Source organism: Alexandromys fortis, unplaced genomic scaffold, assembly GCF_014885135.2.
Source record: "Alexandromys fortis isolate MF-2015 unplaced genomic scaffold, M_Fortis_MF-2015_v1.1 scaffold_90, whole genome shotgun sequence".
Classification (NCBI taxonomy): Eukaryota; Metazoa; Chordata; class Mammalia; order Rodentia; family Cricetidae; genus Alexandromys; species Alexandromys fortis.
In genome coordinates, this window is record NW_026067985.1 from 5,797,623 (window position 1) to 5,825,492 (window position 27,870).

Consider the following 27,870-nt stretch of genomic DNA (forward strand, 5'->3'; position numbering starts at 1 on the left):
TAAAAGCACTTGCTGTTCTTTCAAAGGACTTAGGTTGAATTTTCAGCACCCTTTGTCTCACAACCATTTTAACTCCAGTTCCAGGAGATCCAGTGCCTTCTTCTGGCCTCATAGGCACTAAGCATGCAGGTGGTGACCATATATACATGCAGTCAAAACATTCATATGGGCTGAAGAGATAACACAGGTTAAGAGCAGTGGCTGCTCTTCCAGCAGTCCTGAGTTCAATTCCTGGCAAAAGCATGGTGGCTCACAGCCTTCTATAATGAGGTCCATGCCCTCTTCTGGCATGCAGGCATACATGCAGGCAGAAGACTGTGCATAATAATAAATAAATCTTTAAAAAAACACTCATACACACAAAATAAATCTTTAAAAGAAACACTGTTTTCTTATTCAGGCTGACATGTTGGATCAGGAAGCAGCATTTTTACAGATTCAGGAGGCGAAGACAATGGTGGAGGAGGACCTCCAAAGGAGGCTGGAAGAATTTGAAGGTGAACGGGAGCAGTTACAGAAAGTGGCCGATGCAGCAGCATCCCTAGAGCAACAATTGGAACAGGCAAGTAACTACTGCTTCCTGAACCCCAGGCTCACAGAGATTTATTTGGATATGGGCTTTGCATGGTATGCATGTTCCAGTGCCATTCATGTGTGGCCTGTGTGTGATCTCCAGCATGAGGTTGTATTAGTAGTTTAGGATGTTTGTTGAATATATTTGAAGGATCACTATCAGACTGTTCTGTTGCCAACTCTACTAGGTTTGCTTCTATTTATGTTCTTCTATCCAAAAATTTTACATAAAAAAGACCCTTTAATGAATTCATCAAATGTATTTAAATCCTGAACATCAAAAATATATAAATTCTTGTACCAGGGTGGAAGGCAGGCAGCATGTTAAGTTTATCATTTGTTTTCAGGTGAAATTGACATTGTTCCAGCGAGACCAGCAGCTTGCCGCACTTCAGCAGGAGCATCTAGATGTGATAAAGCAGCTCACCTCCACGCAGGAGGCTCTACAGTCCAAGGGGCAATCTCTTGATGACCTGCAAACACGTTATGACGAGCTACAAGCAAGGCTAGAGGAGCTGCAGAGAGAGGCTGACTCTAGGGAGGACACAATTCACTTCTTGCAGAATGAGAAGATTGTTTTGGAAGTGGCTCTACACTCGGCCAGGAATGACAAGGAGGAACTTGACAGAGGAGTACAGCAATTGGAAGAAGATACTGAAGAGACATCAGGACTATTGGAACAGCTGAGACAAGAATTGGCTGTCAAGTCCAGCCAGGTAATACTGTCTTAGTTGTTTTCTGGAAAGACCATAGATTCATTCTTTTCTGGGATGTCTTGTTACAAATGTGACCAGTGGAAGAGTGTTCTTAAACAGGAAACCAGTAGTTCTTGTTCTAACCTTTAACTCCATTGGCCTCTGGGTGTGGAGGAAACAGATACTGAGAAAACAAGTGTTGTGTGGGACTTGTAAATGTATCTGCCAAGAAAGCACAGGTTTTGCTGCTTTATGTTATGACTTTCAGCTGGAGGAGAAGCTGCAGTATACATGGTTTGGTTTTTTCTTCCTGCATGTGGCAAGCCAGTCATGATGTGATACAATGTTCAAGGTAGGACAGATAGTTCATAGCAGGTTCCTCCTGTTAACACCAGTGTCCTGGTGTGTAAAAGCACAGTCCACTGAGCTGGCCATATATGGGGAACAGCAGTGTGCTAACACTATGACACTGAAATTGACAAATCTATTAAAACATAGTAAAGTGAAGGCGTAAGTCACAAACAATCCCACACCAGTTTGGAATTATGATTAATAGAATGGTTGTTTATTTAAAGGGGAAAACTTACAGATCACCGTCCCAGACAACAGCCCTCTGCACAAGCAGGAAAGGAACCTAGTCACCGGAAGCGGAGCAGGAATCAAGAGAGAGAGGAGAGGGAAGTGGCTGCTTTTTTAAAGGTAGAGAGACCATACCCCAATGGGCTGGTATCTCAGCGGCTATTGGCTGAAGGAGCGGAAGGAGCTCCCGCAACAGTAAATGTTCAGAAAATGGAACTAGTGTTGGAATTATTATGCCTGAATATCCTGCTCTGTAAAGACAAAGGATTAGGGATTATGGTCTGTTTCTCTTGGAGACATTAATTTAGGGGGAATTGTCAGAGTTCTCAATTAGTGTGGTAAGAGGGACCTCAGATGACACTGGAAAGTATTTATCACGTTGAGATTTTACTGTGTTGGGTTATGATTTCATTAAAGATGTAACAGCATAGTGGAGTGAGATTCTCCTACTCCTGGAGTTCTGAAGTCTATTTCCTGACTTGAGGGGTAGGGGTGTGTCAACATCCTTATAGGGAAACTGCTGTCTTTCAACTTCTGCCCTGCCCAGGTGCTGGCTGTCTCACCTGGCTGGTTAGAATCAGCACATATCCACAAGGGTGTCTGAGAAAAAACTGTCCAGACAAGGTTCTGGGGTTTACTGACCTCATTTTCCACCATCTAAGATTGTGATTATATGCAATGTTCTTAACTGCTGTTGGGTGAGCATGACTTCACTGACACTTTAGAATGTGAGAATGTAATAATAATTGAATGAATAATGTTATGTGTCTGGGTATCTCTATCATATATCATGGAGATGTACCATACAGAGTGCCGAAAGAGCCCTGGTAGGGTGTCTGACTTGTTCAAAAGCATTTTTTATTGGGCTTGAGGTGTAACTTAGTGGTAAAATACTTGCCTCATATGCACCAGGGTTCAGTCCCCAGAATCTCTCTCTTTCTCTCACACAAAATAACAAGGCAGCAGCAAGTTTTGCTATACCAGTAACCCTTCAAATATATCATGCATTCCTGAGTCCCTGGGGCACTTTATGTGCAGATCTGTCTCAGTCTGGGGCCTGAGATGGCAGGTTCTACAAGCTTCTAGGTAGTAGGGGTGGGCTGGTCTCTGGTATGCGTTAAGTCACAGGGACATGGGTTGCTGTAAATTGAGATTCATTGGACTAGAACCCCACTATTCCTTTATGTAGTGTCTGGCTGCTTTCCTGCTGCAAGAACAGAGCTGAGAAGCTGCTGCAAAAACATGTGGCCCACAAAATTTAAAAGTATTTCCTCTCTGGCTATTCCGGGAAGGACTTAAATCTACTCTAGAGCATCCCCTGCCTCATCCTTTCTTTCCCTTCTATGCCCTTCATCTTGTCTTTGTTCTCTTAAGTGGCAAGGAGGGAGGATGCTGGTTGTGTGTCCTGCCTGAGGAGCCCATGGGCTATCAGAATGTATGTGTCTGACTGAAAGCCACCTTCCGTGCTCTAGCTAGTGCTGACTCTTAAGAAATGCCACAGGGCACAGACCTAGAACTGTCAGGCCACCCACCCTTTTGCAAACCTGTCCTGTAGGTGGAGCACTTGCAGCAAGAGACAGCCTCATTGAGAAAACAGATGCAGAAAGTAAAGGAGCAGTTTCTTCAGCAAAAGGTAAGACATGAGAAACAAGTTTTGGGCATATTCTGAGTAGTCTGTTTGCTTCAGTATAACAAAATCAGAAAGAGGAAAGCATCTAGGCCTTATACTTTTTAAAGGCATTGTTCTTGTTCTAACTTGTCCTCCATTGCAGTCAGTGAGGCAGCATGCCATTTCTCCCCGGAGGTAGGGTCTATGATCCCCAAAGACTGAATGTAATAACTACCATTGTGGTACCTGTCAGAATACCCTGTCATTATTACTTCCAAGATCTGTGTGTTATACATTTTTTTTGGTCAGTGTGTGTTGGTTGTGTTTGGTGTATAAAGTATATGAAAAGCTTACACCACAATCTAACATTAAAAACAAATTCAGTTTGTACTCAACAGGTCTATGACATGAAGTCTTGTATTGTGAAGCCCTTGTCTCCTGATGGAGGAATGGCTGATTCCTTGCTTCATTGCCAGCATCAGTTGAATGTTTTGTTCTAAGAGAAGATCCGCCAGAGCTTGTTTATAAATTATGTTTCAGCTTATTACAGAGATACGTGAAGGACTAACTTTCAGAATTCAAGCATCCCAACTAAAGGGAGATTAGCCCTTGTGAGATTACCCAAAACATATAAGGATACCAGGAGGATAATGGGATGTTTCACACAATGTCCAGATTTGGGGGGCATAGTTTGTAGTCACATCATGAGACAGAAATCCAGACATGCCATCATCATTGGTATTTCTCAAGGAGTAGTGTTAGATTTCATAAACTGTATTGTTTTATGTATAAAAAGTTGTGCCCTAGGGCTAGAGATATAGTTTAGTGATTAGAGCTCTTGCCTCTAATTCTCTGAGAACGTGGGTACGGTGGGTTATGCCTTGAATTGTTGTAAACATTTTTATGTAAGCCAGCCTTATTTCCTGGGCAAGATGTTGACTGGCACTGGCTTATTACTTTTGTCTTTTCCTGAAGGTAATGGTAGAGGCCTACCGGCGAGATGCTGCTTCCAAAGACCAGCTCATTAGCGAGCTGAGAACCACAAAAAAACGGCTGGACTCAGAGATGAAGGAACTGAGGCAGGAGCTAATGAAGGTGCATGGAGAGAAGAAGATTGTGGAAGTAGAACACTCACGACTGCAAAAGGAGATGTCCCTGGTTCATCAGAAGATGGCAGATCTCGAGGGGCATCTTCAGTCAGTGCAGAAAGAACGAGATGAAATGGAGACTCACCTGCAGGTAGGATGCAATACAGAGGTTGTGCAATGCAAGAGATAGGTTCAGCCAAGTGTGCTGAGGGCTTACTGTATATAAGGTAGAATAAGGAACACTGGCCAAGGAAGGCTTTTAAAACAATCTAGAGACTAGGCCTTCCTGAAACTAATATTCAGATAAGTCCAGGTTGTGATGGCATATGAAAGAAACAAAGAAGAGTAAGCACCTGGACATGCTACTCTGTGACGGGGTCTTTGGAGCTACTACTGGTTGAGCCTCAATGTTTATAAAATTGGCACCAGACAAAAAGGAGAGAGTGCTCTGCAGATAGCCTGAGTTTAGCCAGGACAGTCACTGAAAGGATCATGTAGCTATCCATGCCCTTTGGACAGCCGTACTTCCTGAGTCTTGCTGTTTTAATGAGTGCAGTGACTGGCTTGGCGATCAGACAAGGTAGGCTTAAGGGATGACTTATGAGTAGAGATGTCTCTCCTAAGGATCATATCCTGTGGTGAGAAGTTTAGAGAGCTGATATGCAGGATGCTAGAACCAAAAAAGCTCCATTTTACACATGACATGCTGAAAGTCCCTAAGAGGTCTGGGCAAGGTTGAGGTAGACAAGTGACCAGTATGTTTATGTAAGGATGGTGTGTCCAGTGTTCACCCAGAAGCACCTTGCTTGTTCCTTTCATGAGGCATCAAGTAAGTCCTGGGCTAACCTGAGCTTATCTTTCCTGCCAGGACATAAACTTCAAAAAGGCATTTAAGGGGCTGGAGAGATGGCTCAGAGGTTAAGAGCATTGCCTGCCCTTCCAAGGGTCCTGAGTTCAATTCCCAGCAACCACGTGGTGGCTCACAGCCATCTGTAATGGGGTTTGATGCCCTCTTCTGGCCTGCAGGCATACACACGGACAGAATATTGTATACATACTAAATAAATAAATAAAAATATTAAAAAAAAAAAACCCAAAAAGGCATTTAATAGTCTGGACAGAGTGGCCAAAAATGTTTTTTATGTATATGGATATTTTGGCTGCATGTATATCTCTGTACCATGTGCATGCCACCCATGGAAGCCAGAAAAGGGCATTGAATCACTTGGAACTGGAGTTACAGATGATTATAAACTGCTATGTGGGTTCTGGGAATTGAACATGGGTCCTCTAGGAGAGAATCGAGTTCTCTGAATTGCTGAACTATCTCTCCAACCCTCAGAAATGCTGTTGACCTCTATGAAGTATTGCTCATCAGTGACAAATACCTGAAGTAGGTGGCTTTTTACTTACTGGCCATTCTTTGTTCTTTTTAAAGTCTTTGCAGTTTGACAAAGAGCAGATGGTAGCCCTTACTGAGGCCAATGAGACACTAAAGAAACAAATACAAGAGCTGCAGCAAGAAGCCAAGAAGTAAGTCTAAGCAGCATACACTTCCCTGTGAAGGGCACCAGCTCTTCTGAGAGCAGGAACAGCTTGTACAGTCCTTGATGTTGCTATGTTCCTAACATACTCCTTTTGGACTTAGGCTTATGAAAAGGAAGCCTGGAGCATGAGTTCTAAAGTACCATCATGATTTGGCAGTTAAATATTTATTATGTATACAATATTCTGTCTGTGTGTATGCCTGATGGCCAGAAGAGGGCACCAGACCCCATTACAGATGGTTGTGAGCCACTGTGTGGTTGCTGGGAATTGAACTCAGGACCTTTGGAAGAGCGGGCAATGCTCTTAACCTCTGAGCCATCTCTCCAGCCCTGGCAGTTACTTTTTTACTACATAAGTTTATAAATTGGTTTGCTCAAGCATACAGAAGCACGCTCCTCTCTCAAGCTGGGGCTGAAACCCAGGATGTTGAGCATCACTGAGCAGGTGTTCTACCACTGAGCTACATCCCTAGCCCTAAAATCTCCTCCTTTTATTTAATTTGACTTTTTATTTCATACACTGGTGTCAATATCCTCACATTCCTGCTCCCTCATTAGGTTGACACTTTGATTATTCATCCATTTTACCCTTTTGTGCTCACACATATAAACCTAAACATATGACCCTTATCAGCAACTAGTAATATACACATGTATACACACACATGTAAACACCCTTTTGGGCCATCTACCTACCTACTACCTACCTACCTATCTATCTATCTATCTATCTATCTATCTATCTATCTATCGACAGACAGCTGGGTTGTTTTGTTTTGTTTTGAGACAATCTCTCTCTCTCTCTTTTTAATTAGTATGGCCCTCTATGAGCCCTTAATCATTTAATAGCAATTTCATTCTACAGTCCCATGATCAATATTCCAGTCCGTGTTTTAAACTGACATACCTTCTGCATAGCTGGGATTCTTCTATCCCTATTATTCTTTTTTTTTTTTTTTTATTGATTTTTATTGAGCTCTACATTTTTCTCTGCTCCCCTCCCTGCCTCTTCTGCTTCAACCCTCCCTCAAGGTCCCCTTGCTCCCAATTTACTCAGGAGATCTGAGACAAGTTCCAGGACAACCAGGGCTACACAGAGAAACCCGTCTCTCTCTCTCTCTCTCTCTCTCTCTCTCTCTCTCTCTCTCTCTCTCTCTCTCACACACACACACACACACACACACACACACAATAATAAAATAAAATAAAAAATCCACCATTTAGCCCTGGAGGGTGAACTATAACATGTGCCCTTGGTATTTCAGGCCAGGGAGCTTGTTGGTTGTATAGGAGGGTAACTCAGCATTCTCACTCATGTCTCAGGGCCATCACAGAACAGAAGCAGAAGATGAAGCGGCTGGGCTCAGATCTGACCAGTGCTCAGAAGGAGATGAAGACTAAGCACAAAGCTTATGAGAATGCCGTGAGCATTCTTAGCCGTCGCCTGCAGGAGGCCCTGGCTACCAAGGAGGCCACAGATGCAGAGCTTAGCCAGCTCAGAGCTCAGAGCACTGGTGGTAGCAGTGACCCTGTCCTACAAGTAGGTAAACACATTTCTCCCTGTCAAAGTCCTTATGACTCTTTTTTGGCTTTGTTCATTTTCTTTTTTTCTGAAATAGGTTTCTCTGTGTGCTAGCCCTGGCTGTCCTGGAACACTATTTGTACCAGGCTGGCCTTGTTGGCATTAAAATCATGCACCTCTCCATCTGGCATAAGAGTCCTTATGATTCTTTTGAAAATAGCAAAAGTGCATTCTATCAACATTTTCTAGCTCTAAAATTTTTATGTCACTTGAGAACACTGAGGCCAGCCCTCCTCTCCTTTTCAATTTTTAGTTTTCATTTGGAGACAATTCAAGTTATCTTAATATCTGGCCTTAAATTTTGTAGTCCTTCTTCCCCAGCTCACTAAGTTTCGGGAGTATAAGCAGCAGCAGCACATCTGGTACAGACAGCATTTCTTTAACAAATGACTTGCTCTGCCACTGGACTTTTAGTGACACAGGATCTCATATGCCCTTGAACCTGTAGAAATTGGGCTCCTGGCTGAGGAGCAGAGGGAAAACTTACTTCTTCTGTTCTATAATCTTCTCTGTATAACCCTAGGTCCCATTGGGAGAGAGGTACAGACAGAGACAGTATGGTGTTACATGCAGTGAGAAAGGAAGGTACAAGAGGTAGACTCTGATAGAGTTAAAAAAAAAATTACAGGAGGCATGGGGGGGGAGCACTTGAGCTGGGAGGTGAGTGGAAAGAGTGTTTGGCCTTGCCCATAGTGAATGTGGAAAGTGAGCCTTGTCACTTTCCTGTCCTTTCATGTACGTAAGTGTACATTAGGGTAGTAAAGTCTGGGAACCTCTGGTAGACAGGTTATATTTTGTTGCCGTGGCTGAGGTGACAGCAGAATGAGGGCAACAGGTCAGTAAACCACATGGCTCTGATGAGGAGCAGTAGAGTGTGAGTGTTCAGGATCATTCAAATGTCACTGCATTAGGAAAATTCTATTCTTTAGGATTTTCCTTTTTTCTTGTTTTTAATAGTTTTATTTTACTGTGTGTACGCGTGTGTACAGATGCCATGGGAGAGGGTGTCAGATTTCTTGAGCTAGAGTTACAGGCTGTTGTATACCACCGTACATGTGTGCTAGGAATCAAATCGTGATCTTCTGAAAGAGTGAAAAGTACTCTTAACTGCTGCATCATCTCTTCAGTTCCCTGTTTCTGTATGTTTTTGTTTTCTTGGTGGTTCAGAGTAGTCGAGGCTGGCCTTGAACTCACTATATAGATAAGGATTCCTATTCCTCATACCTCCACCTCTCAAATGCTTGGATTAGAAGTGTATACTACAATGCCAAACTTGTGTTTTTCTTTTTGAGAACAGGGTCTTAGAATTTTGATCTTCTAGCCTCAGCCTCCCAAGTTCTTAGAATATAGATTTATAATTAAAAGATTATATCATAATATGGATATTTGCTTGTACAGTTGAATAAGTTACTTCACGAAATATTGAGTGGTCTAATCAATCACCATGTTCCTTTCTGTTTGTCATTTTAACCCTTTTGGGTCACCTAGTAAAGGCAGCAAAGTGTGGAGTGCTCTGGAGTCTAGAATCTGTAACTGAGAAATAGCATATTCCCAGAAGCTTTAACTATGGTCTTGTTTATGGTGGGCTGGAGTAAGGAAATGACTTTGTCTTACTGTATACCTTTTTACTCTCAGTCATAACACAAGAGTCAACAATAGAACCTCCAGCCAGAATAGAGAAGAGGGTGCCCGATCTGGCCTTGCCCTATAGTCAGACTGATGAATATCTTAAATATCACCATAGACGCTTCATCTAGCAACTGATTGAAACAGAGGCAGAGACCCGCATCGGAGCAGTGGACTGAGCTCTCAAAGTCCAATTGAAGAGTGGAAGGAGTGAGAATATGAGCAAAGAGGTCAAGACCATGATGGGTTCACCCACTGAAACAGTTTACCTGAGCTAATGGGGAGCTCACCAACTTCAGCTGGACAGGGAAGGAACCAGCATAGGACCAAATTAGTCCTGAATGTGGGTGACAGCTGTGTGGCTGGGGCAGACTGCAGGGCCACTGGCAGTGGCACCAGGATTTATCCCTACTGCTTGTACTGGCTTTTTGGAAACCATTCTCTTTTGATGCTTTGCTGGTCCTGGATATAGTGGCCTTTGACCTTCCCCAAAGCAAAGTCCCTTACACTCTCTGAGGAGTGGCTGGGGGGTGGGGAGTGGTAGGGGAGAAATAATGGGAGGAGGGAAAGGAGTGGAAACTGGGATTGGTTTGTAAAATGAAAAAAGATAGTTTGTTTCCTTTTTCTAAATAAATAAATAAGAGCCTCCAGCCAGGAATGATGGCATAATCCCAATACACAGGGAGCTGATGCAGGGCGATCAGGATTTCAAGGTTAATCTTGGCTTTGGCAAGTTCTAGGCCAGCACGGGCTACACAAGACCTTACGTCAAATAAACAAAAGAATAGAACTTCCTGAATTTTGAGGCCGAGGAGAAAGGTTCACTAGTTCAAAGCCAGTCTGGGATCTTTAGTAGGGAAGGTTCTGTCTCAATAAAACAAAACAACAGGGCTGGTTAAATGGCTTAGTAGATAAGGCCTTTTCACCATGACTGATAACTTGAGTTTGAACCTCCATTACTTGGAAGAAGGAAAGACCTGACTGCCACAAGTTGTCCTCTGAGCTATACATACACACAAGGGCATCTGTGCACTTGTGCACACACACAAAAAAATAAATTAAAAAGTTAGTAAAAATTTAAAAACAACAACTACAAAATCTAGAATGTAGTCAATTATGTGTCCATGAAAGTTGCAGGAGGAAAGGGCCATTGGCTAAATATGACTCCCATTTTGGATCTCAGGAGAAGATTCGAGCTCTGGAGGTGGAACTGCAGAATGTTGGCCAAAGCAAAATACTGTTGGAGAAGGAGTTACAGGAGGTGATCACAATGACTAGCCAGGAGCTGGAAGAGTCCCGGGAGAAGGTGCTGGAGCTGGAAGATGAGGTAACACCTGTATTACCGAGCATAGAGTTGCTGTCTGCTCAGCATTGCTCCTTGGCAGTTGGTTTCCTTGTGATTGTTGTTGGATCAGATTGTCAGTATTCTAGGGAGGATGACAATAGTTACCACTTTACAGTTATAAAATAGCCACTGAGACTTATATTCTAAGGCAGGTGTGTCTAGCCTGTAACCTGTGTACCACATGAGTCCCAGGATAGCTGTGAATCCATCCTAGCAGATTTGTAGATAACAGATTTGTCCTATTTCAGTGCCCAAAGGTTAGATAATCCTGATCTTTTCCCAGTTAAAATTCTTTGATTGTAAATAACAAACCTAAATTAAACTTGCCAAAGAACTGAAAACTTGGAAGCAGTTTATTGGCCCTATTCAGACAGTGTTGTCATTGTCACTAAGGGCGTCACCAGCCCCTGGCCTACCCCACTGCCTACAATGCTGCTACAGTAGTCTTTAGGATTATTATATACTTTTTAGGCATGTGTGTTTTATTTAGCCATCTCTATCCTGTCCTCAAATGGGTGTGCTAAGATCAGCCCAGCTTCATGCCCATTTGTGAGTAGCTTGGCAAGGCCTTTAGTAGTTTTGGGGCTCTCTTTTCTAGAGGTCTTTGAATCCAAAAGAGCAGTAACTTCACAGGTAATGAGTCAAGGATAGTTTGTGCTTTAGTGGTTAGCTCTTGTTGAAAATTGCTCACCTGTTTCAGGTGAGTATCATAATTCTGTCTAGCAGAATATGATTTGCATGTCTGGCGGTGAGGGTGGTGTTGCTTTTGATACAGAGTCTCCTATAGCCAGGCTGGCCTTAAACTGATCCATCTGGCTCTGCCTTCCAAGTACTGGGGTCATGGGCATGGATCACCAGATCTGCCCAGAGCATGAAGTTTTTTACATGTATCAATATCTTTCAGCTTCAAGAATCCAGAGGCTTCAGAAAGAAGATTAAACATCTTGAAGAGTCAAATAAGAAACTGGCTCTAGAGTTAGAACATGAGCGAGGGAAGCTCACCGGCCTCGGACAGTCTAATGCAGCTTTGCGGGAACACAACAGTATCCTGGAGACTGCACTAGCCAAGAGGGAAGCTGACCTGGTGCAGCTGAATCTCCAGGTGCTGAGACCTATTTGCCAGGAGCAGCGTGAGAGTTATGTGGACCATATTTCCTGTCAGTGTCTTACCATATTGAATCATAGCCACTTTCAGGGTATTACCACACTTGGCTCAGAGGAACCTGGCCATTGCACCTGGATCCTCCAGCCATAAGAGCCTGTGGTCATTGTACCAAGTTCATTAGTTCTTTTTACACAGAAGACTCCTAGTGGGGCAGATCAGACTATCCTCTGGTTCTAGGAGCACAAGGACCGGTGCAAAAGTCCTGACATGATTTAGAACTGGGATTTGAACCCCAACTTGGTGTCTTATTGTAGATTCTGTTCTTAGCTCCTTAAGGTTCTACAATGCTTTAGAGGTAGCTGAACACTTCAGGGGAAGTTTCAGAATGTCACATAAGGGTCATGTCACACACAATCTTAAAAAATGTAATTACTGGAAAAGTTAAATTTTGTTCTAGTTCCTACCACTCCTGTCCTTGCTGGGCTGCCTTGCTTATAAATGCATGTCTTATGATCTATCTATATATCTTTCTTTTGGGTTCTCAGCTGTGTTCTTGAACACTGCCATGTGACACACTCCTATGAGATCAGACTTCTGCACTTGTTTATTTATTTATTTCTGAGACTGGTCCTAAATATACTAGGTAGCTAAGGGTGACTTTTTTAAAAAAATTTATTTATTATGTATACAATATTCTGTGTGTATGCCTGCAGGCCAGAAGAGGGTACCAGACCCATTACAGATGGCTGTGAGCCACCATGTGGTTGCTGGGAATTGAACTCAGGACCTTTGGAAGAACAGGCAGTGCTCTTAACCATTGAGCCATCTCTCCAGCCCCATACGGGTGACTTTTAACTATTAATCTTTCTGTCCTGAGTCATGGGATTACAGCCATGCCTGTTTTGTTTTGTTTTATGCCTAAATCCTGGGAATCAAATCCAAGGCTTTATGCCTGGAAACCAAGCAGTCTACCAACTGAGCTATATCTCCAGTCCCAGCTTCTCCCTTCCCAACCTTGTTTCCTTTCCTTTAATGTCATCATTATGTATGCTACCTCTGTTAGGTTTTATTGCAGTGAAGAGACTGTGTCATGACTGTAGTCACTCTTATAAAGAAAACATTTAATTGAGGGTGGCTTGCTCACAGTTTCAGAGGTTCAGCTCATGGTCATGAAGGGGGGCATGGAAGCAGGCAGGCTTGATGCTGGAGCTGAGAGTGCAACATCTTGCAGACAACAGGAAGTTGACTGACTCACATTGAGGGAAGCTTGAGAAAAAAAGAGACCTCAAAGCCTACTCCCACAGTACACACTTCCTCCAACAAGGCCACACCTGCTAATAGTGCCACTCCTTTTGGGGGCCATTTTCTTTCAAACCATCACAGTCCACTCCCTGGCCCCCAAAGGCTTGCTTACAGCCATATCATAATGCAAAAAAATATATCCCATAGTCTATCATAGTCTCAAAAATGTTTCAAAGTCCAAAGTTTCTTCTGAGACACATGGCAATCTCTTAACTGTAATCCCCCTGTAAAGATCAAAATCAAAAAGCAGATTACATATTTCCAACATATAATGGTATAGGCTGTACATTAACATTCAAAAACATGGGGAAAGGAACATAGTGAGGAAATACTAGACCAAAGCAAGACCAACACCAGGTGGGCAAACTCCAAACTCTACGTCTCTATGTCTAATGTCAGAATGCTCTCCACATCTCCAATTCTGTTCAACTTTGTTGACTGCAGCACACTTCTTTCTTTTGGGCTGGTTCCACTCCTTATTAGCAGCTCTCCTCGGCAGGTTTCCCCTGACTCTGGCATCACTAAAATCTTAGGTTCTCCTAGGCAATCCAGGCTGCAGCTTCACACAATGGCCTCTCTACTAGGCCTTTACTCAGGGACACCCCTGACACATGCCTGGCCTCAGTGGCTGTCCTTGGGTGCAGAGGCAACTTCTGTAACCCTTAACTCTGATGCCAGAACTACATGGCTGAAGCTGCCAAGTTCTGCTGCTTACTGGGGCTGGAACATGGCCCCTTGTGTAATTACATCTTCATCAGCTTTCTCTTTTCCTTCACTGCCTAAGCTTGGCTGTCCTTCAACTTGATCCTTAGACCAGGCTGCCCTCAAATTCATTTCCTCCAACCTCTGCCTTCCCAGTGCTGGGATTACAGATATACACCACCACACATAGCTCTATTGACTTTTCTTTAATTCCTCCCACAACTTGGAAACTTAGCTGGCTGAGATCTTACCCTGAGGTCAACACTCCCTTTATTCCATTTCTTTATCTCCTTGAACAAAGAATTTAGCTCCATCCCAGCTTTCTATTGGTTTTCTCCTCAAAATATACATTTTGTAATTTACCCTGCTCAGCTTGCTACTTTTCATTATAAATCTTCATTAGAGTTACCACAAATATCCAAAAGACATAGTCTAGACTAGGCTGTTTTGAGATTTCATCTGGCAATGATATTAATCTAAAACTCTTCCCTTTAGCCTTAGATAGACTCGTGAGACAAGGGCAAAAGGCAGCTACTGTCTTCACTAAAATATCACAAGAACGATCTCTAAGCAACATATTAAAATTCTTCTCTGAAACCTCTTGAGTGTACCGCTGACAGTTGAAATCACTCTTAGCAATTCTGTCTTCCAAGCTCCTACTAGTACGGTCCATTAAGCAGTGCTTAAAGCATTCCACTGCTTTCCTAACCCAAAGTTCCAAAGTCCATATTACTCCATGTAAAAGCATCGTCAGGCCTATCACAATACCCCAGTCTCTGGTACCAACTTCTGTTTGAGGTTTTTTTGTTTGTTTGTTTTGTTTTTGTTTTAGGTTTTTATTGCTGTGAAGAGACACCATGACCATAGCCACTCTTATAAATAAGACATTTGAGTGTAGCTTGCTTACAGTTTCAAAGGTTCAGTCCCTTATGATCATGAAAGGCAGACATCCTGGAGCTGAGTCTTGCAGCTGTTGTCTTGCAGACAACAGGAAGTCGACTGATTGTCACACTGAGAGAAGCTTGAGAAAAAGAGACCTCAAAGCCTGCCCCCACAGTGACACACTTCCTCTAACAAGGCCACACCTCTCGTCTTAATGGTGACATTCCCTTTGGGGGCCATTTTCTTTCAAACAGCTCCACCATCGTACTGGGCTCCACATGATGGTTGACGGTAGAGGATCCCAAATTGTATTTAGGGTTGTATAGGTGCTTGGGATTGATATCGTTTCTTATTCATCCTTTCATGATGTGATATAGGTGCAGGCAGTTTTACAGCGCAAAGAGGAGGAGGATCGCCAGATGAAGCAACTTGTCGAAGCGTTACAAGCCTCATTAGAGAAAGAAAAGATGAAAGTAAACAGCATGAAGGAACAGGTATGTTGTTAGCTTCAAATTCATAGGACCTTCTAGGAGATATAGACTGTGGGTGTTGGCATACAAAAGAATTCCACGATAGCCCAGAATGGAGTATAACAAGGTTTATTTATTTGGGGTTAAACTCACAGAAAGGGTAGCAGTCCAGCTGGGAACTGGAACCGAATCCAACAGCCAAGAGGGTTATATCTATATTTCATGAAATCATACCCAATGTGGGCCAGTATCTTAAAGGCTATTGGCTGAAGGAATTCTGACAACATATGGGGTGTCCTTCACATGGTGAGTTTGGTTCTAAGGACTGGGTTCTTATGACAGACTGCAGAGAACATTGTTTCTTTGTAGAAAGTAGCATTGAATGACTTTAGCAGTGAGGGACTGGAAAAGACAGACTTAAGCCACCCATATATATGCACATTAGTCTTTTCTAGAAAAAGAACTCTCTGTAAAGTTTAAAAAGCACACTTCCTGTTTGTGCACACTCCTGTAATCCCAGCATTTAAAAGACTGAGGCAGGAGGATCTTGACTTCAAAGTCAGTTTAAGCTATATGTAGTTAAGTTTGAGGCTAGCCTAAGCTCTATGGCAAGACCTTGTCTAAAAACAGTCAAGAAATACGGCTGTATATAGCCTTAAAGTATACAGACTTATCTTTGTTACTGGCTCCTTTCCACATTCCAGTTTTACTGATCTGTCAGGTAAATGCCAGATCTGATTGACAGATTCTGCCTCAGAGGATAAGGTGGATCAATCAAGGAAGATTCCTGATACTAGCCTTAGGTTTCCACATACAACAGTCCTGGGTGGACATCTGCATACACACACACACACTAAACACATTCAAACATGCATATACACACACACACAACATTTGTGTTGGCCTTGAGAGGAAAATACACAACAGACCAGTTCCACGTTGGTTTGGTGTAGGGGCTTGGTATTCCATCACATCTGTGTGTGAATAATGTCAACTTCTCACTTTCTTCTAGATGGCTGCAACCAGGGTAGAAGCTGGACACAACCGCCGTCACTTTAAGGCAGCTACTTTGGAGCTGAGTGAAGTGAAGAAGGAACTGCAGGCGAAGGAACACATGGTACAGGCATTGCAAGCTGAAGTGGATGAGCTTCAGTGAGTACCTGCTGCTTGCACAAGGACATCCCAGGGCTGTGTCCTCAATGACCATTTTCCATATAGCACTTCAGAGCTACTGGGGTTTTCTTTCATCTTTAATTCATTTTGAATCTCACAGAAAGAGTCATGTCTTTCCCTAAGGAGCCAAGTACTTTATGAACAAGTCAAAAGAACAGAGTTATCTGTCTGTTTCAGGAAACCTAAGCTTAACCTTAACCCAGCTCTTCCTTGACTTCTTCCTAGAATACAAAGAACCCCAATTTGAGCACTTAATCCAGGGATATCCTGAATATTCAGATTCCTTGTAGCTTCACACTAATGCTAACATCAACTCACACATGTCAAAAGGGGCAGGATAAACCTAGGGCTATACACAACACACCTCTATAGCAGCTCCAGAGGTCTCTGTTTGTTGTGTTATGGAAGTGTCTGAGTTTTGTGTACTCCCAGAGTACAAAGGACTTTCTTTGTAGGGTTAATGGAGGTAGAACATTGGAAATACTCTACACTATCTACAGCCAGTGGTAAAGGGTTTTCACCATAGACAGCCTTGGGGACAAACTAAGAGAATGTTGTCATTTTATTTTTAACCTTTTTGTTTGTTTAAATGCCAGGATTCAAGAGGGAAAGCATTCTCAAGAAATAGCACAATTCCAGACTGAGCTTGCAGAAGCTAGAACCCAGCTCCAGCTCCTACAGAAGCAGCTGGATGAACAGATGAACCAGCAGCCCACAGGGAGTCAAGAGGTGACAGCTAGGTCCTTGCTGCTCTGTCTATTCAGACAGAAATTATATTTTTTATAAATATAAAACTAAAAGATGGTAGAAATTCCTTAGAACTGTTTTACAGTATAAGTCATTATTTTAAAATTGTGTTAGTCATGTGCTGCCTTCTTTTAGATGGAAGATCTCAAATGGGAATTGGATCAGAAAGAACGAGAAATTCAGTCCCTGAAGCAGCAGCTTGACTTGACAGAGCAACATGGCAAGAAAGAACTAGAGAGTACACAACAGACATTCCAGGTTGGTGCTATCCCTATCCCAAGTCCTGGATCTGGATAGAAGGGGTTCTCATTGAATCGGATCACCCTCCTGGCTCCCCCACCTCACTTCAGTGATCTGAAGACACTGTCTCTGTTTTAGATTGAGGTTCAGCCGAGTGGTGGTGGCCCGTGCCTTTAATCCTAGCACTCAGGAGGCAGAGGCAGGTGAAGCTCTGTAAGTTCGAGGCTAGCCTGATCTACAAGAGCTAGTTCCAGGACAGAAACTCTGTCTCAAAAAAAAAAAAAAAAAAAAAAAAAGGTTGAGGTTCAGCGTGATTTTCTGGTTTAGTTTACACAGATGGGCAAGAAACTGAGACAAACCCAAGCACTATTCCTCTGTTAAACTGCATGAAGTGTACCAGAAACATGCTATGGCCATATGCAATGTGTTTATGATCAACTTCTCCACAAAGGCTCAAATGAATAGTCTTTTCTACTGAGGGAAAGGACCAGAAACATAACTTGCTAATATTACTTACTTGTAAAAAAAAAAAAAAAAAAAAAGAAAGAAAGAAAGAAAGAAAGAAAGAAAGGAAGGAAGGAAGGAAAGCACACACCAAAGAAAGAAAGAAAGAAAGAAAGGAAGGAAAGCACACACCTTTAATCCCAGCACTTGAGAGGGAGAGGTGGACTCTCTGAGTTTGAGGATACCCTGATCCACAGAGTAAGTTCCAGGATAGCCAGGGCTACATAAAGAAACCTTGTCTTGAACCCCCGCCCACTCCCAAAAGGCTCAAATTATTAGATTGGCTTATACTATTTCTTAGGAATGGTTTGACTTAATCTAATAGTGGACTTTAGAATTTAAAGATCCTTGGGGTTAACTTTGGCCATGCAGATGCTGCTGCTTGGAAAAGGCTCTATGTTAAGTGTCAGGAGTATTGAAGTGATGCTCAGCATCAGTTACTGCTCTTGCAGAGAACCTGGATTTTGGTTCCCAGCACTCACAGAGCAGCTCACAACGTCTTAGAATTGCAACTCCAGAAAGGTCAACACCCTGACCTCTGAAGGCTCTGACATGTTCGCATAAACACATATAAGCACTCACATATAAATCAACCAATCAGTCAATCTAAAAATAGTGTTAGGAGTTGGAACTAGAGAGACAGCTCAGCAATTGAAAGCTTTTTTTATTTTTCCAGAGGATTCAATTCAGTTTTCAGCACCACATGGGGCAGTTCACAACCAAATGTAACTCTAGCTCCAGCAAATCCAACTCTTTCCTCTGGCTTCCATAGGCACCTGCACTCATGTGCACATAACCCACACAGACACACATAATTAAGAATAGAATAATTATTTTTTAAAGTCAAGAATTTGCTTCTAATGAATTTGTTGGTGGCTAGGTTAACTATAGAGGAAATTACTGAGATGAAAACATAACTCATCCTAACAAAAACTAAGTCCTCAAAACTGACAAATTAATATCCATGTGGTGCTGGTTTGAGACAAGGTTTCTTTGTGTAGCCTTGGCTGTCCTGGAACTCAACTCTATAGACCAGGCTGACCTTGAATTTAGAGATCAAGAGATCAGCCTGCCTCTGCATCCAGAGTGCTGGGATTAAAAGCATGCATCACCACCACCAGGCTAAGATGCTTGTTTTTTGACCCACACTTTCTATGTGGCTAAATCTGGTTGGTGTTGAGCCTCCTGAGCTTCGCCAGTGCTGGGATTATTAGCATGTGCCACTCACTGTCAGGTATTTAAGACATTTTAGCTTGAAAAAAAAAAAAAAAGAATCTGATCATTTTTCTTAGACTATCAAATCTGAGTTGGAAATGGTACAGGAAGATCTGTTGGAGACCCAGAAGGATAAGTTTATGCTTCAAGCAAAAGTGTCTGAACTGAAGAACAACATGAAAACTCTGCTGCAGCAGAACCAACAGCTCAAGCTGGATCTCCGCCGTGCTGCAGCCAAGGTAGGATTAGGTTACATTCCTTACAGGTTAACTTTATTTAAATTTGTTTGGGCAGATTGATAGGTTTTCTAGTCATTCACAGATCAACTAATACATCAGAGAAGTCTGCTTGGAAAGTGAGCCAGAACATTTTATTTTGGTGTTTTTTCTAATAGAATATTTATTTCTCTTCTTGAATATACATATCTTGTTTTAATACTATTTTATACTAATGAACATACAGCCTTGCTGTGCCGCCATCATGGACCACAGGTAGCTTCAGGATGGGCTCAGGTGGGAACCTCATGCTATTGTCAATTCTGCTGGAGGGTTCAAATACCTGGCAGACTCTCTTTTCTTTTCTTGGCACAATCTACATAAATATTGCCAAATTTCTTAGGTTAGCTCAAAGTATAGGCTTGTATTTCAGGAAACTCCTACAAGAGAGCTCTAATGCAGTATTTAGTTATTTCTCCTGAGGGCTGGCACAAATGGTTTGTACTTATGTGCATTAGGATTACTGGACCAGTTAGTTTTTCTTAACCCATTTACTGTCAGACTCTTTATAAAAATCTAGCAGTTAGTCCTCTTTTCAGCAGGGGGACATGGCTCGGGGGAGGTTAGTTGTTGTGGTGGAGAATAAGGAAGGGCTGTAGAGAGGCTAATGATGTGCTTTTACAAACAGAAGAAAGAACCAAAAGGTGAGTCCAACTCCTCCAGCCCTGCAACACCCATCAAGATACCAGACTGTCCTGTCCCAGCCTCACTGATAGAGGAGCTGCTGAGGCCACCACCTGCTGTGAGCAAGGAACCCCTCAAGAATCTCAACAGCTGTTTGCAGCAGCTCAAGTATGTTTTCTATGCCCCATTTTGTTCAGCCTTTAGACATGACGTGTTTTTCCTGTTGTTTATAGAGTGCCTATTTCTTTGAAGCTCTTGTGAAGTAAAAGCTTTTTCCTGGCAGAGCTTCTAGGGTCCATGTTGTAAAGTGAAAATAGCTAAGCAAACTATTTTGGTGGGTCCTTAAAAGGTCAGGCGCTACACCTGTACCCTATAGGCTGAGCCTCCTAACTTAGGACAGAAAAGACCATCATGGGTTATATATAGCACATAGGACCCTAACTGGCAGGTGATTTTATAAGGGGAAATCACAAGTGACAGTGGCCTTACATGATGGCTTCTAGAGAGCAACTTGGTTAGCATCAGGGTTTCATGTCTTTCTCATGTTTCTCACAGAAGCACCTCTCAGAAAACAGAAACCTATGTTATAGTGTTTGCTGGCTTATGCCTAGAGAGAGTGGGGGAGGGAATGCCAGGAGCTTTTGCCTTCTTTAACTCCAGATGATTTTGCTGATTGGACTTTAAGGGAACCACATGTGTGGTAAAGCCCACTGTAGCTAGTGGTCCTTGTATAACTTAGAGTTTCTTCTTCTGCCTTCTCTCATATCCCCAGGCAGGAAATGGACAGTCTGCAGCGCCAGATGGAGGAGCACACCATCACTGTGCATGAGTCTCTGTCCTCGTGGACTCAGGTGGAAGCTACCCCAGCAGAACATGCCCATCCCAAGGGAGACACAAAACCACAGAGTCAAAACAATATTCCCAGAGAAGGGCTGGGCCAATGACTACTTGTTCTCATCACCACATATTTGTGCCTGCTGAAGGAATATTCTTTTGTCAATATTATTTATTTGATTGTGTGCTCTGGTGGTTTTTTAAGAGATAAGATTTAAATTCCCCTTTGCGGTTTATCAAGAATTAAAATAACAATGAGGCAAGGATTAAAGAGTTATTTTAAACAACTAGCTTTTCCTGTGTGAAATGATCAAGTCTTAAAGACCTCAGAGTTTGGATCACTGGTGAGATCTGAATGTCTGTTTGAACAGTTACTTGCAGAAGGAAGGATCTTATGTGTGGCTATAGACACACTAAGGGTGTTGCCAGGAACCTGTTCTTATCAGGCACTATATACAGAGTTGGCTCAATAGGCACCAGTACATAGAGGTCTTTACTGTTTCACTCATTAAGACCTTTACTTTCCTACAGAAATTTTTATTTGAACTTTTTGTTTTTATTTCATTTGTTTTTCAAACCATCCTACCTATAAAGGATGTATATGTATATATTGAAAGTCTTTTAAAAAGGCATATGCCTGTATTATTTAAAGACCTAATTGTCTGATTGCCTTTTGAAAATTTAATATTGAGAAACAGTATACATGTAGCTTTAGGGATGTCAGTAAAAAAAATGTATTTTAAGAAATATAACTTATTTTCTATGCATCCTAAAACCAAATACTCTTGCACAGAAAGAATTGTGTTAATCTTTTTATTTCTAGGGGTCTTTCCTGTCAACATCTCTTTGAATTCTTAACACTGACCTCTCAGGTCTGTGGTTCCACTCACTTTGGCTTACCAACAGGCAGGGCCAGTCAGGTCTTGAATTAGCAGGGGATGGAAGATCTCCAAGGTCTCCTCATACTGACTTGACATTTAGCGAGCCCAGGAAAAGAGCAGGAGACAAGGCAACCTTGGTCTGTGTGTGGGTTATAGGCTGTATCCACTGTGTCCTAAATAGGGTATTAATGGGGCACTGTGAATATCTGTCAGTATGGTCATTAGGAACTACCCTGGACTTCTATTAAACACCGGAATTACTAGGAATCCGAATATCTGGGAGAAGGTGGCAGCTGTGGTCTGAAAGACGGAAGGTTCAGATACAGAAACCTTATTTAAAGTTGGCACTAAATATGGGACTTATTGCCATCTGCTTCCCAAACCATATACTAATAATTCATATACTGACTAGAAGTGTTGAAGTCTTTAATCTTTGTGAAAGCCCATGAAGAAAGTTTAAAATAAAGTGGGTTTTGTAATTCATGACTGTAATCAATTGGGAGGTAGAATCAGGAGAAGGATCAGTTCAAGACCAGTTTTCAGCTGCATAGCAAGTTTGAAGCTCGGTTACATGAAACCAAAGATGGAACAAAAAATGATTTGAAATATTAAGTTAAAAGGGAGAGAAAAGTCTGAAAAAGGAAGTTCTGAGCATTAGTGATCAGCCCACATAGGTGTCTCTTATTGGGTTTCTTGTCTAATTTGTGGAGAATGAGTTGTTCTGTTGTAATATCCTATTAGGAGATTAACTGGTATGATTAAAGTAGAACTAATCACAATGATGTCTGGTGTTTGAAAAGTATTCCCTAACAAGTATTGTACCTTTTACAATGTATATAGAATTTGTACAGGGTTAATCTTTAAAATATAAAAATAAGCTTGAAAACATTACATATAAACATACCCTCTTTAAGTTAGAAACTAGGAAAGGGTGGTAATTTACATTTTTATTTATTTTGTATTTTAAATTTCAAAACCAAGAACTAGTACTTGGGTTGGGCTTACTCTACAGCATAGTTATTTTCTCCTGTGTGGAGAGGTCTTTAAGAAGTCACGAGGAAAGAACATGCTAATTCTGAACTCATTCAAGTGAAAGTTGCTTTCATGTATTCACCTATTTCTTCCACTGTTTTGATGTCCCATGTACATCCTCAGAAATGGCACTTCCTCTAGGCTTTGTTGTCTACTTTGCAGGTCCTTGGTCAGGTCCCTCTTGGTTCCATGAAAGTCTGGCATGTCTTGGCTCCATTTTTTTGTCCATTTTTATGCATCAATGTGTCTTTTCTTCACATTTATGGTTCAGAGATCTCTTAGATTGGAGCTGGCATTGTCTTAGGGTTCCCGTAGTCAGTCACCTTGAAGTTGAATCTTCAAATTTGCTATGAATGTTTTGATTGCTTGGTCGGTTTTGTTTTTTTCCTCTTATTTTCAAGGGACTTCACTGTATTTTATCTCCCAGAGTTTCTTCTTGGGTAAATACAGCTTGAGTTACTGTTGCCTGTGTAGTCAAAACTTGGAATTTTAGGTTTACTCATAAAAAACTGCAGTCACTTGGAGGATTGCTTTCTAAAGCAGGCTTACCACTGCATAACATTTATGCATATATCACATATGCTATATGTCCTATAGCTGACATCTTGGCTTGCATGCTTTACAATATTACTTATTTCTCTTATGTTCAAAAAAACTGCCAAGAGATTTCCATTTTTTTTTAATAGTACTCGTCAGATTGGTGCCATGATCTTAGTATTTTATACTGTGTAGCAGGCAATGATTTTGGGAAGATGTGAGTTTACTTGGGTTTGGGGTACAGGGAACAGGACCTGCCCTCTCAGAAAGTAATCTTAGTATATGTATCAGAAAGCTTATGTTAAATTCTTTCTTCATTTCAAAATGTAACTTGTCCCAGTGTGTGGATATTGTAAAAGCCAGAGGCCTATAGGATCACCATGACATATATTTTCATATATCTTGAAACAAAAAGTAACAAGTGAAGATTCTGGGAGTGAAAGTAAACATCATATTTGAAAAGAAAAAGTCTTAGAAACTTCCAAGGACCTCAGTGATAAGAATGGTATGAGATGTCCTGAGTCTTACCCTAACATGCTCAGTGGTTTGGAATTCTAGCCAAATCTATTCTATAGTAGTCTTAGGTTCTATCAGGATCCTTGGGTTGATGTTCAATTTAGAGGGTCCAAAATTTCAGTGGTTTTTGAGTTTCTCATTTCTATAAAAAATTTCCTCACAAGAGAGTCAGTCTTCATGTTGGGACTTTTCCAGAGAAAACTGTCATAGGTAACAGACTGTAACTTTAAAAGGCATGTTGATTTGGGTTTTTTTGTTGTTGTTGTTGTTTTGCTTCTTTCTTTTAAAAAATATAAGCGTGCTCACGAATTTCTTACATTTTATGCAATAAACTATTTTTGGTAAAGGTTTTCATATTTCACTTGGAAGGGCTTTATTTTTAGTACTAGCATTTTGTCATATTTCGGCGTAGCTCTTTTTTATCTCATGTTGTTTCACAACATTTTAAAAGGTAATGTGTTCTACCAAAGTTTAAAGTAAGGTAGAAAGATTCACTCCTTGTTGTGTCAGACCAGCAGAAGTAGCGTGCTGACCTTCATTGGGCTGCATCCACCATCACCAGGAGGGAGCAGCACACATGCAAAAGCGTGTGCAGGGAGCAGAGGAAGGCCTGTCTACTCTATGCTCTTCAGCTGACTAGTCTCTGCTGGGTTCATTTTCATACCTCAAACAATTTGTCTGTTTTAGTCACTTTTTTTTTTATCACTGCATTATCCTGGCCTATTTCAGCCCAATGTTATTAATAAGCCACACAGTTTAAATCAAGATGGAAAAGGAGAAGGATCTGGGAAGCTCAGTATTTAAATCACTAAGGTACTCAGAAACCTGATAGCTCATGCAGTATTAGGAAGCAAATTATGAGGGAACTATAAAATGGGTTATTTAACACCCCTGCCATCCATGATGGGTGCCTTAGTTTGAGTTTCTATTGCTGTGAAGAGATACCATGACCACAGCAAATTCTTATTTAAAAAAAAAACAAAAAAAAAAATGGGCAATGTTGGCACATGCCTTTAATCCAGCACTACAAGAGCTAGTTCTAAGACAGGTTCCAAAACCACTATGAAACTCTTGTCTCTAAAAACCCAAATAAATAAATAGATAATAATAGATAATAAATATAAATAATAGATAATAAAATAAAAAGACATGGTGCTGGCTTACAGTTCAGAGGTTTAGTCCATGGTGAGAAGCATGGCAGCACACAGGCAGATATGGTTCTGGAGAGGTAGCTGCATCTGGATCAGCAGGCAGCAGAAACAGAATGACACTGGGCCTGGCTTGAGCATCTGAAACCTCAGAGCCCATCCCTGTGACATACTTCCTCCCAACAAGGTCACACCTCCAATAATGCCACTCCTTATAAGTCTAAGTCTGTGGGGGCCATTCTCATTCAAATCACCACAGTGGGTAACCATGATAGTCTCAGAGAGTCCCCAAGCCTAAATAGAGAAGACTGTGCCTTTCACTACTCTCTGTCTACCTTTATATAACCTGCATCTCTGTCCTCATGGCCTTAAATAGCATGAATGTGGCTCCCAAAACACACTAGATGGTGACCTGTTGTTAGTTTCTTCCTGGGAAGATGTAAACAACAATGTAAGTTCATTCTGGGGAACCAACGAGTTTACTGAGATTCTTTTCTTTACAGAGTACAGGAATGTGGGTAAACCTGAAAGGATGAAGGCTTCCCTGTAATAGCATACATACATAGAGCACCCCTCCTCTTCCCTAGCTTTATACTCTAGCCTCTCCAAATACAACAGGTGGTAGGGAGCAGCTTTTCATGAGAGGATATAAACAGTCAGGAAACCCAGCTGGGATAAAATCCTTTTACAAGGGGCACAGCTTAACTCCCAACAATAGTGGTTCAGAGAACAGTCATTCATACCACCTTCACAAGCCTTTTGTGTTTTTCCATAGTTGAACTAGTTAGATGTGAAGATGGCACCTACTAGGCTGCAGTTTGGGCAGCCCAGATTAAGGAAGTGCTTTTCTTCCCTGGAGTTGGAGCTCCAGCTGCTCCTAGGATGGGGGCAGCTCTCTGGATAGAGTTGTGGATAAACATATTTTATCCCTCTTTCAGGTAGGTATCTGCAGGAGGTGTTTTGTAGACTTTGCTTACATATAATCTGGGTCAGGATAATAAAATAGTCATGTCTTCTATATGAATAACTATGGTAGTTTAACTATGGAGTGGTGGCCTTGCCTTATACACCTCACCTCACATGAAGTTTTCTGAGCATTAAATATTCATTCATCTACCCTCTGTCCACCTTTGCATAACTGCACTACCTTTATCAGGCAGGTCAAAATCTACTTCTCAACACTTAATGCCTTATCATTCTGAAAATAAATCCAGACCTTCCTCAACCTGCTGGGCCAGCCTGTTGTTGGCTTAGATATAATCCTTAACCCAGAATTCCTGACCTGCTGCTTTCCCAGCTTAGTTATATGGAGCTAGCATGTCCCTATCTGAGAATCTCAGGCTCCTCGCTGTTGTTCCCAATTTTTTCTACTGAATTCTCTGCCATAGGCTGTTTTCTATGAGACCATCTGTATCTATCTTAATATATGGCTAGATCGCCACAAGTACAGTATACTTCTGGTAAGTCTTTGATTTTTTTTTTTTTTTTTTTTTTTTTGGTTTTTCGAGGCAGGGTTTCTCTGTGGTTTTGGAGCCTGTCCTGGAACTAGCTCTTGTAGACCAGGCTGGTCTCGAACTCACAAAGATCCGCCTGCCTCTGCCTCCCGAGTGCTGGGATTAAAGGCGTGCGCCACCACCACCCGGCAAGTCTTTGATTTTTTTGAGACAGGCTGATCTTAGTTTTAAGTAAATGTGTTAGCCACTACACAAAGCTTCTAACAGTCTTAGTAAACAACAGTCTTTTTAAATAAACACAATAATAAAGCAAGAAACAAAACATCAAAAGTTGGTCTCCACTGTTCTAGGACATATTCCCCGGGCCTGTTCCTTGAAGAAATACTACTACTTTACCCATCTCGCTCGACCTACAATTAAATTGAATTTTTCATTTTTTTGTTTGTTTGTTTTTGGGTTTTTTTGTGATACAGGGTTTCTCTGTGTAATCCTGGATGTCCTTGAACTCACTCCGTAGACCAGGGTGGCCTCGAAGTCTGACAACAACTTACTTCTGCCTCCCAAATGCTGTGATTAAAAATGTGCACCACCACACCCTGCTTAATTGAACATATCTAAATTTGCCTTATAAATCCTGGGGCTGTAAAAACCATTGGAAATTCATATCAGCATTTCTCAGTCATCTGGTTGGGTTTTTGTTTTGGATCTAGTTCAGTAGGCTTCCCTGAGTTTGTCTTGAGGAGTAATATCTTTAACTGAAGACATGACCTGAATGGTGTACCTCCGAAGTTTGGCCAGCTTGTAAATCGATTCAGCATCATAACCAGCTAGCCTTCACTCAAGCCTTTCTAGGGCATTCCTCGGGCCACCATTTTCTGATATTGAGAACTGGTTTTACCGTCAAGACCTCATTGGCAGGAAAGCAGGGTGCACATTTGGACAGAAAAGGCATTCCCGCCTCGCCCCTCCACTCTGCCGCCTTCTAATTCCCCCAAACAAGCAAGCTACACCTTTCTTGCTGAAGAACGCTCAAAGTACATGTGAGAAGCCGCTACACCAACACGGGATGTCATCGTATTCGGTGCCCTCGTGTTTTGTGGTCAGAAGTAAAATTATGGTGACACATGCTTGTAATCTCAACATTCTATAGGCTCAAGCAGGAAGATCTCTATAGCAAGGCTCAAAAAAACAAGGCTAAAAAAAAAAAAAAAAAAAAAAAAAAAGAAAAGAAAAAAAAAAGAAAAGGACCTGCAATTAGCATTCGGGCGTGGTGGCGCTATCTTTAATCCCAGTGCTGGGGAGGCTTTGGCGAGTCAAAAACGGCACGGGCATTTTGTGGGGACGGTCCGTTTCTCCAGAGAAACAGCTTCTAGACTTGGTCACCGTTTTGGACCCCAGTACCTACCTGTCTGACCGGCTCCTCTGGCCACAGTCTGGGTGGCCCCGGTGTTTAGACCCGTGGTGAAGAAGCAACTCGAGGCCAAGCGCCTACCGCTTGGAAGAGCAAACTGCGCCCAGCCAGAGCGCCGAGTCCGACTCAGGACCCTGACATGCTGTCCGCGCCACTGCCGGACGGCGTCTCTCT

General features: G+C 42.0%; 1 protein-coding gene across 6 annotated transcripts in view; it reads left to right on the top strand.

Moving 5' to 3' along the window:
* Positions 1–24,044, top strand: part of Golga3 (golgin A3) — a 51,568-nt gene extending 27,524 nt beyond the window's left edge. For all 6 annotated transcript variants that reach the window (XM_050158963.1, XM_050158962.1, XM_050158967.1 and 3 more), the window contains exons 10-24: positions 401–562; positions 921–1,289; positions 3,403–3,480; positions 4,432–4,695; positions 5,983–6,077; positions 7,415–7,631; positions 10,483–10,626; positions 11,549–11,746; positions 15,013–15,129; positions 16,118–16,257; positions 16,875–17,007; positions 17,161–17,283; positions 19,062–19,223; positions 19,888–20,051; positions 20,656–24,044. In XM_050158963.1, coding sequence (XP_050014920.1) covers positions 401–562; positions 921–1,289; positions 3,403–3,480; positions 4,432–4,695; positions 5,983–6,077; positions 7,415–7,631; positions 10,483–10,626; positions 11,549–11,746; positions 15,013–15,129; positions 16,118–16,257; positions 16,875–17,007; positions 17,161–17,283; positions 19,062–19,223; positions 19,888–20,051; positions 20,656–20,827 — 2,538 coding nt within the window. In that variant the 3' untranslated portion in view covers positions 20,828–24,044. The remainder of the gene's footprint in view (positions 1–400; positions 563–920; positions 1,290–3,402; positions 3,481–4,431; positions 4,696–5,982; positions 6,078–7,414; positions 7,632–10,482; positions 10,627–11,548; positions 11,747–15,012; positions 15,130–16,117; positions 16,258–16,874; positions 17,008–17,160; positions 17,284–19,061; positions 19,224–19,887; positions 20,052–20,655) is intronic.
* Positions 24,045–27,870: the final 3,826 nt, after the last annotated feature.